Source organism: Vespa mandarinia, chromosome 1, assembly GCF_050613455.1.
Source record: "Vespa mandarinia isolate Hongniang chromosome 1, ASM5061345v1, whole genome shotgun sequence".
In the NCBI taxonomy this organism is placed as follows: Eukaryota; Metazoa; Arthropoda; class Insecta; order Hymenoptera; family Vespidae; genus Vespa; species Vespa mandarinia.
This window is the reverse complement of record NC_140810.1, coordinates 17,677,501-17,687,500: the sequence shown is the minus strand read 5'-3', so window position 1 is coordinate 17,687,500 and position 10,000 is coordinate 17,677,501. Positions and strand designations below refer to the sequence as shown.

General features: G+C 41.1%; 1 protein-coding gene across 4 annotated transcripts in view; it reads right to left on the bottom strand.

Moving 5' to 3' along the window:
• The window catches only part of Glut4EF (Glucose transporter 4 enhancer factor), a 114,313-nt gene that overhangs the window by 7,343 nt on the left and 96,970 nt on the right, over positions 1–10,000 (bottom strand). For all 4 annotated transcript variants that reach the window (XM_085658228.1, XM_085658217.1, XM_085658221.1 and 1 more), the window contains 2 exons: positions 1,192–1,292; positions 114–393 (listed from right to left, as the gene is read on the bottom strand). In XM_085658228.1, the coding sequence (XP_085514354.1) occupies positions 114–393; positions 1,192–1,292 (381 nt within the window). The remainder of the gene's footprint in view (positions 1–113; positions 394–1,191; positions 1,293–10,000) is intronic.

The following is a 10,000-nucleotide window of genomic DNA, read 5'->3' as shown; positions in this document are numbered from 1 at the left end:
ATATATATATATATATGTGCATGACGAAGTGGTTAAGGAGAAAACGTATCTAACCGTGGTTAGTAGGCATTGCGGCCGAACGAATACATGGAGACGTTGTTGTTCCTACTTACAGGCGACTGTAGGATCGTGAATGCATTGTTTCGTTCCTTCACGCACGGCATCGCCGTTGCACTGTTGCTTTCCGTATTGCCCGTATTAACCGGCACTGCCTCTAAGCGAAGCTGTTTCTGATATTCCGGATCTTCGTGAGGTGGCCTGGCCATGTCTCGGTGGGACATTGTAGGCGGCGAACTCATATGATCCACTGCAACTTCCTGATAATAAAATTCCTCCTCGTGATCCGATATATCGTCATCGTCCTCGTTCTCATAGACTTTCGATTTCTTTGGACTGAAAAAAAAAAAAAATCAATATCCTTCGTTAAGCGACATCGATAAAGATTATATTAAATCGGTCGTACGAACGCACAAACATACATACATACATACATACGCATTTTTCTTTTTTTTTATTTTTTTTTTATTTTATTCAATAACAGATTATTTCTAGTAAACACTTGGACTTTGTTGGACGACTTCTTTTTTTTTTTTTTATTTCTTTCTTTTTTTTTCTTTAATTCTTACATTTACATTATCTTACGACATCGTTTTATTTACTCTTCCACGGTAGCAAATTATTTACACGCGTTGTTATATTTGTGTAATCGGTCGGTCGTTGAATTTAATGAACGAAAGATAGGAAGTAGTATCGGTTGGCGAGCATGAAGAATATCTCGTATTTACGAGAGAAACATTTTCAAGTGCGGCCACGAGGAAGAAATCTGACGCAAGCAAGACGCCGGCTTGTAATTCCTTCTTGCTTCCACATAGAAGAGACACGCAAAAATATGTAAATACGTAGGTACGAGACGATATATACATACATAAATACTTATGTACGTGGTACGTATGTATTTACGTATAAACGCGAGACGCGAGGCGCGTAACTACATGGCGATAATTTCGTTCATCTTATCTTATCGCGACAGTTCAATGTCAGCCCCTGAAGAGTATTCCGCGTCCTTGGTCTTACGGGTTAATTATTTTCGATTGGGTAACCATGTACCGACGACGTTCTCTACGACTGACAATTTGTAGGAAAGCTTTTAACCGGCAAAATAGATAAAGCGGAAAATGAAAATTAACTTACCCAAGATGAGTCTGGCGCACGTGTTCCTCTATCAGAGGTACTGTAGCCTTGATTTCGAGACAACCCTTCCATGTACATTTGAAGACTACTGCGGCGTTCGCCTAATGAAGAATCGAGAAAAAGAAAAAAGAAAAAAAAGAAAAGAAAGATTATTTCTAAATCATTTAAATTTTATCATTTTTAATTTAAATCATATAAAATTGTGAAAGAGATTCTTATAAAAAGAAAGGAAAAGAATTAAAAAAAAAAAAAAAAAAAAAAAAAAAAATAGAAAGAGGAAGATACGATAATTGCAGCGAGAAAAGATGCGGCTTTGTTGTTCGTGTTGCAAATTGGTAATTGTGTGAATTTGGTTGATCGCGTTGGTTCGAAAGAAGTAAGAAAAAGAAGAAAAAAAAAAGAGAAAAGTAAAAATAAAAAAAGGAGAAAAAGAAATCGATCAGAGACGACGGCTCGAGTATAATCGCAAGAGAGCGAGAGCGTTTAGCTGTTCCTTTGTTTACATCAGACCGGTGGTGGTGGTGGTGGTGGCGGCGTCAGCCGAGAGAAAGAGAGAGAGAGAGAGAGAGAGAGAGAGAGAGAGAGAGAGAGAGAGAGAGAGAGAACGCAACGAGAAAGGAGGCAACACGGTGCGGAGGCGCCGGTCACGACGACTGTCACGTGCTATTGATCCAGGAACGATGCACACAACCCCCATTTACGAAGGACGGTCTGACTGAGTGACTAGTCGTAGAACGAACGAACGAACGAACGAAGGAAAGGAACGATCGTGCGTGTTACACCTACGTGAAAAAAAAAAAAGAAAAAGAAAAAAGAAAAAAGAAAAAACGTCTCGAAAGACCTTAGGCTAAGCTAGGCTAGGCTAGAATAAGGAGACCTGGAACAAACAGCGAACTTTGCTGGTGTCATCGGCCGTAGTGGAATTTAGGGATTAAAAATTCAAAAGGGAGAACTCGAATCGTGCGCGAGCTGAACGACGACTTACAACGTTTAGCGTGAGATAGTCAGACGACGGATCGTTATCGTTTAACTCATAATACCTTCAAAGTCCTTATCGTCTTTATCGTCGTCGAGAATTAACGATAGATCGATCGATGGATCATCGATCGATCATCAACCAACGGATAATAACTTCGGCAAATGTATTAATCGTTATAAATTCTATCCAACGAAGTATCATATATACATGTATATATATGTATGTATGTGTGTCTATGTACATATATATATATATATATATACATATATACATAAATAGATAATAATCTCACAATAAAAATGCTCTTTTTTTTGTTTTGTTATCATATAAATGCATATATATATATATATATATATATAAAGAAAAAGCGAACGACAAAATCTTACGTACATACGAATCATCTTTCTTTGTTCAATACCTTTTGACCTCTAATCCGCACGAACGAAACGAATGGAGTAACAGGTGACTCCAATGCTCCCGCGATTATAGCGAGCCTGTAAAGTTGAACGACTTTCAAATCGAATCGTTCCGTGATCAGGAAACGAGAAAGAGAGAGAAAGAGGGAGAGTGAGAGAGAGAGAGAGAGAGAGAGAGAGAAAGAGGATAAAGGATGCCTCGTGACATCATCATCCCTCGTAAACGATACGCGCTGATCACGTCGTATAAAGCGGGATAGCGATCGCAACGGTCACAGACCTACGTTGCCCGGTAGACATTGCCCTCCATTTGCTTTGCCTTGCCTTGCCTTGCCTTGCCTTGCCTTGCCTTGCCTTGCCTTGCCTTGCCTTACCTTGCTTCGCGTTTGCCTTGCTCGACCGTTCATTCGCTGCAACTTGAAAGTCTACGTGCTCTCTCTCTGTCTGTCTCTCTCTGTCTCTCTATCTCTTTCTTTCTTCTTCTTCTACCACTACATCGTTCTCCTTACTCCTTTCTCTCTCTCTCTCTCTCTCCCTCTCTCTCTCTCTCTCTCGCTCTTTCTTTTCTTCTCTTTTGTTACGTTGCACGACGACGAGGACGACGACGAGGACAATCTCAGCACACAGTGGTTTTGTTACGATTCGATCTATCCGCCACGTCTTCAATGTTCGGCCTTTTCGACCGAGATATTCGTACGAGGGGAACGAGACGCAATTTCTTGCTTGCTTCGCAATAACGGTATCCCAGTTTCGATATATATATATATATATATATATATATATACATGTTTATATGTATGTATGTATGTATGTGTGTATGTACATATATCTTATATACGCGATATATTGTGGAAGGTCGAGAAAATTCTCAACGAGGGAGGACAGATATTATACGTCAACTTTTCTCGCATCCAAAAATTCTACTAGAAAGAACAAGAGAGGGAGAAGGGAGAAAGAGGGGAGAGAGAAAGAGGGGAGGGGAGGGGGGAAGAGGGATAGAAAGATGACGTTCAAGCTTCCAAGAGTTATCTCCAGTCATAATAATAAATTATTCACTCGCAATTTCGTTAATGCAAGCTGTTGCATCCGAGTTCAAACATCGATATAACATCAGGTCTTTCTATCTCCTCTAACCCTTCTCTCTCGCGCATGTATATATATATATATATATATATATATATTTTACCGGCAAAAAAAATATATATATATATATTTTACCGGCAAAAAAAAAATATATATATATATATATATATAAGAAACTTGTATCATTTGTAACGTTTCGAAAAGACAATTTTCTCGAGATATATGCTATCAAAGAAATACGCGAGAAATGTGGTCGGATAGGACGAGGAAGAGTAGGAGGATAGGGGAGGAGATAAAGGAGGTGGAGAAGAAAGAAGAAGAAGAAAAAGAGGAAAGGAGAAATATAAAACAAAAAGTTGGTTCACCCCAAAGACGGAGTAGTGTACAATGTTGATCATCGTGGTTTGTAAGCTATAACAGGGTTGCCGAGTATCTTTCATGGATGCATCGTGTACGGGGTATACAATGTTGCCGATAGTGGACTCGAGAAAGAGAGAAAGAGAGAAAGAGAGAGAGAGAGAGAAAGAAAGATAGTCTACGGGGTGCACGCGCACGGTCTGATCGGAGAGCACCGGCCATACCGAGCTCGTCCAAGCGAGTCTCCCTCTCTTCCCACGTCTCTTTTTTTTTTTCTTCTACGCAACACGCAGCACCGCACGACATCTTCGCGACGAGTTCTAGCAGAGAGAACGTAGTAGGAAAGGGACTCCGATAGGCAATGAGCCACAACAGTAATAGCAATAGCAATAGCAGCAATAGTAACAACAATAACAACCACCATCACTACAATCAACGGCAGCACCACCAAACTATCATCATCATCAACATCATCATCATCATCATCACTACTTCCACCTCCATCTCTACCTTTATCTCCACCTCTATCAACCTCTTTCTTCGCGTTTCCAAAGTAGTAAAGTCGAACGACGTATAATTAGAATGAGCACGCGGATACCCCGCATGTTCGCGTCAAAGCAACATAACCTACAAATTAGAATTCCAGTCAAGGTCTCTCTGTTGAAGGTGCCTGTTATTTTGCTAGCTCCGAGATAATTTACCTATGGGGAAATTTATATATATATATATATATATATATATAAGTTGACGCATGTTTCTTAAAATAAAAAGTATAAAAGGGAGAAAAAGAATAAAAATATATATCGAAATAAGGAAGGAAAATGAAAAAATAAAACCCAGAACTACGTAGTGGATCTTAATCGAAAAGTAATAATGAAATATGATGAGCTAAAGTATCAGCTAGTACCACTAGTAGTAGTTCTTCGTTACGTCAGGCTTAAACTTCACGAGCGACGTTTTAAAAGCGTGCGAGAAATTCCAGCTACGTGAAAGCACGCACGAAAGTTATAGGAAAGTGCTTCCCACACTCTCTGTGGCACGGGCGAATGGAACGAAAGTAAACGATCATACATGTATGAGAAACCTATGCGAGTGAACCTAACCGAGCGTATATCATATATATATATATATATATATATATATATATATATAAATATATGTTTACTTATGTACATATGTAAATACATTGAAAAGAGAAGTCGATAAATCGATCCCACTATTTTCATGAGTATAGTACATATACACAGACACATACACATAAATATATATAAGCATACGTACACATGTGTATATATATATATATATATTATATGCACATATGTATTCTATATAAATCTATGTGGTAAGACTATAAAGAGAATTTTACGATTGTAAAATCCTAGAAGAAGTCGAAGCATTTCCGTAAGCGTGAAAGTCCGAAACGCATCGGTGCGCGACGCGAAGGGTCGTAAAAATCGATCCCTAAAGTGGGTACCTACAGAAACAGTCTAGTGCTACTCATTTCCACGCTTTCTCTGTGCACCCAACGAACGAACCAACGAACGAACCAACGAACGAACCAACGAACGAACCAACGAACGAACGAACGAAAGGAAGAAAGGAAGGAAGGAAGGAAGGAAAGGAAGAATGACTATGACGACTACGACAACAACGACAACGACAGCGACAGCGACGAGGATAGAGCAAGAGGAATCGTTGGGAAAAGGGCAAAGGGAAGAAGGAAGAGGGAAAAGGTGGGGAGGAGGATAGAGGTAGGGGCGAGAGGGAGGGAAGAGAAGAGAAGCGCCTCGTGGGACACGAGTGCACTGGCCGGCGATACGCACGCGGCGTCCTCGGCGCCCCTCTCGATGCAAGTGAGCGTGTGCGCGCGCGAGCGCGAGAGCGAGCGAGCGAGCGAGCGAATTAGAGAAAGAGAGAAAAAGAGAGACTCCTTCTTCTCGCTCGCACACGCTAGTTCACAAAGTCACGAGCGTCGATTTTCTCAGCGAAATCCCACTACCTACTACTATCGTACGAGCGATTACGCTTTACTATTACTAGACTTATTATACTCGTCCTTTTCCCTCACTTCCCCCTCTCTTCCCACACCTCAGGAAGAGATCCTGAGACAGGTTATTGTTGTATGTTATTATTTGTTGTTGTTATCATTGTTTGTTGTTGTTATGTTGTTGTTGTTGTTGTTGTTGTTGTTGTTGTTGTTGTTGTTATTGTTCTGTGTTGCGTTCGTTGGCGACCGCCATGGCACAGACTCCACCAAAGCTAATTTTGGAACACGACTTCCTCCCTCCCATCCTCCCTCTTTCCCCCCACTCATCCACTCTCTCTCTCTCTCTCTCTCTCTCTCTCTCTCTCACTCTCTTGCTCTCACTCTCGCTCTGTCCTTTCACAGAATGGAAAGAAAGGGAGTACTTTATGCATTCGATGCCCGTGAAAAGCAACTCTGTACGATACAACTAAAAGAATGAGAGAGAAAGAGAGAGAGAGAGAGAGAGAGAGAGAGAGAGAGAGAGATAAAGAGGCAGATATAGAGGGAGGGAGGTAGGAAAATCGCGAGGAAGGCTGCTGAGAGCGTAGAAGAGAAAGAGAGAAAGAGAGAAAGAGAGAGAGAAAAGAAATAAAGAAATAAAGAAATAAAAGAAAGAAAGAAAGAAAGAAATAAAGAGAACTCCGTGCTACTCTTCTCTGGCGGGGATAGGTGAGGAGAGCCAGGGGGTAACGGCCGAGAAACCAAAACAAACCGGGGCTCCCGTGTGTCGGCGCGTACGAGCCGCGTCGATCCGTGCCGCGCGCGTGGTGAGGGTCGGCCGTTGACCCTTCCTTAATACTACCACCACGCGTTAGGCACACGGACGTTACGATCTACGGGGTGGCGCGAGAAAAATCTATGGAGATCTAAGTGTAAGTTATTCGTGTTCTCTCGTCGGTCAAAATCGTTCCTTTCTTTCTTTCTTTCTTTTATTTATTTCATTTTTATCTTTTTTTCTTTCTCTCTTTATTTGTTTATTTCTTTATTTATTTTCTCGCTAGAAGAAGGACGGTGATATCTCCCCTGTTTCTCCCCCCCTCCTACTCTTACTATTCCCCTTCTCTGTCACTCACTCTCTTTCTCTCTCTCTCTCTCTCTCTCTCTCTCTCTCTCTCTATCTCTCTCTATCTCTATCTATCTTTCTCTCTCTTACTCGTCAATCTTTTTATACCTCGACGAACATTCGTGTCGTTAAATCGCGTCAAAACAGCACGAACGAAGCTCGTGCTTTAAAGCTCGTCGTGAGGTTATGATATGAGGCGTGGATATGATAGATAGATAGATAGATAAATATGATTGGGAGAAATTTAAAAAAAAAAAAAGAGTTTCGGCGGGGATTATTATTATTCTTATTATAATCGAACGACGAGAAAGTTAGAGATTATACCAAAAAACGACGGCAGGCGGCGCACGGTAAAGGGGGGGGGGAGAAACGAAGAGAGACAGACAACTACGACGAAGACGATGACGAGAACATCACAACGATGCCGACGACGCCGACGCCGACGCCGACGACGACGACGACGACGACGACGACAACACAACGGAGATTCCGAGTCTGCTGCTGTTTCGCGCCAACAAGCGCGGAGAGCGCCGATTCCAACTGCGTAGTTGCGCGCGAGCGCGCAACAGACCGCCCTCCCTCTCTCCCTCTCGCCAGCTCGCCCGCGTGTATAGGGTGGAGAGACTGAGAGAGAGAGAGAGAGAGAGAGACCGGAAGACAGAGAGAGAGAAAGAGTCGGCAACACACGCCGACGAGGAGGATGACGATGACGACGACACCAACGATTCTACTCGGTCGTTCTTTCCCTCCGTGTCCGCACTCTCTTCTTTCACGGAATAACGGTGCGTTGAGAGACGACGCCATGCCCACAGACGTTGGGTTCTTACTTTGCTCGAAGTAAGACTCCGCGTTTCAACTTCCTTCGCACTGTAGTAGTAATTCTTCATCATATCCCTCCTTATCTTCTTCATCCTCCTCCATCACATCCACACAACTACTATTCGTTCTCCTACTCCTTCTACTACTACTGTTTCTTCGTCTCGACAAAAGGATAAAGTAAGGCGTACTTTGTGCGTGCGTGCGTGCTTGTATGTGAGTTCTCAAAGAGATGTACTTAGATTGCCTGAACCATCTCCTCCTGATGGTGTACCATTTAAGTATAGTATTCCTTATTAGTCTTACTACCTTTTTTAGGAATTTGTCTAATACATAACCACGTTCTTTTACTCTTTTGGCTTGGGTCGAGTCTGGGCTCGATTGGGTCATGTTGTATTGGATTGAATTGGGTTGGTTTGGCTTGGGTTGGACTGAATTGGATTGGATTGAGTTGAGTTGAGTTGAGTTGAGTTGAATTGGAAAAGCTAGTTGTACGAGAGGTAGGTCTTGGACTTTGGAAAGTATATTCGGCTTATTGTTGAAATGCCACCTTGACGAAATTGTGAACGCGTTAATAGGCTAGAATTCCAGACAAGGGAAGCCAAACTCTGACGATAGAAGAAAAATCAATTAGGATTCGTCGTCTCGGTTCTCGATGACGTATCTGCGTAATACATATACATAGATACATGAATACGTATATGACATGTGTATTATCTATGACGATAAAGTGTTAGATAGAGAAAAAGAAAGAGAGAGAGAGAGAGAGAAAGTAGATAAACGTAGAGATGCAATTAGGTGAAAGAATTTGTCTCTTGATAAAAAGTTTATCGCACAGTTGGTGGGTGTCGATGACGAGAGCTAGCTAGTTGAAGAAAATGGGGTATATGGTTAACTTTGACGACTCTTGATAAAGGTTGAAAACACGATTACATTCATTCCTTTTTTTTTATTATTCTCATTTTCTTTAAATATATATATATATATATATATATATATATATCATAGAAATACCTATTATCTATATAGGTAAATTGTTGAGCGTCGAGAGAAAAAACAAAAAGAAATGTCAAGTATGAGTCCCTTGCGACCGTGGTCGCAACATGCGCGATTCTCTTCCAGGCGCGATGTAAACAAACGAGAAGACTCTTCGTGACGAAGCTGCACATGCATGCATGCATGCATGCAGGCGCCCGTGCAAGCGAGCGCGCGCGCGCTTTCTCTCTTTCTCTTTCTCTTTCTCTCTCTCTCTCTCTCTTTACAATTCACTACCGGACTTTCTGATTTTTCGTTGACCCTTTCATTCCTTTATAATTTTGTTTTTCTTCTTTTCTCTTCTTCTTCTTCTTCTTCTTTTTCTTCTTCTTTTTTGTCTTTATTTCTTCTTTTTTTCTCTTTCCTTTTTTATTCTTTCTTATTCTTACGGTAAACACGTTCGGCCTATCCAATCGTAGGAGGATCCTACGCGTCCTAACGGGAATGAAAAAACCCGTGCGAATTCGAACTCTGAGGGATTGTGGAAGTTGAGGAAAAGTCGCGTTTGTTGTACGTGCGTAAACGCACGTACACACACACACGCACGCGCACACACACACACACACACACACACACACAGATATACATACATACTTATGTGCACGCACGTATATATACACTGTTATACTCTTGGAATACCGTTATTCCAAAACATGATCGCTTCCACGTCCTTGCGCAATCAACAACGATTATCGCGTTCCTCTTGTGTTGTGTGATAAACATGCGAATAAGAAAGAAATGTAAGAGAAATTAAAGGAAAAAAGAAAGAAAAAAAAAAAAACAAAAACAAAACAAAAAGAAAAGAAGAAATGAAAGAAAGGGAGAGAAGTGAGAATAGAAAAGTGGGGAAAAGAAAAAGAGAAAAAAATAGGAGAAAACAATGAAAATTACGAACCGCACACACACACATACATACACACATATATATATATATATATATTTAAAAAAAAAATAAAAGAAAGAGAGAAATCATATGTCATCCTTCGGCGAATATTATTATTTTCACGAGATAATATATACATATATACGGATAC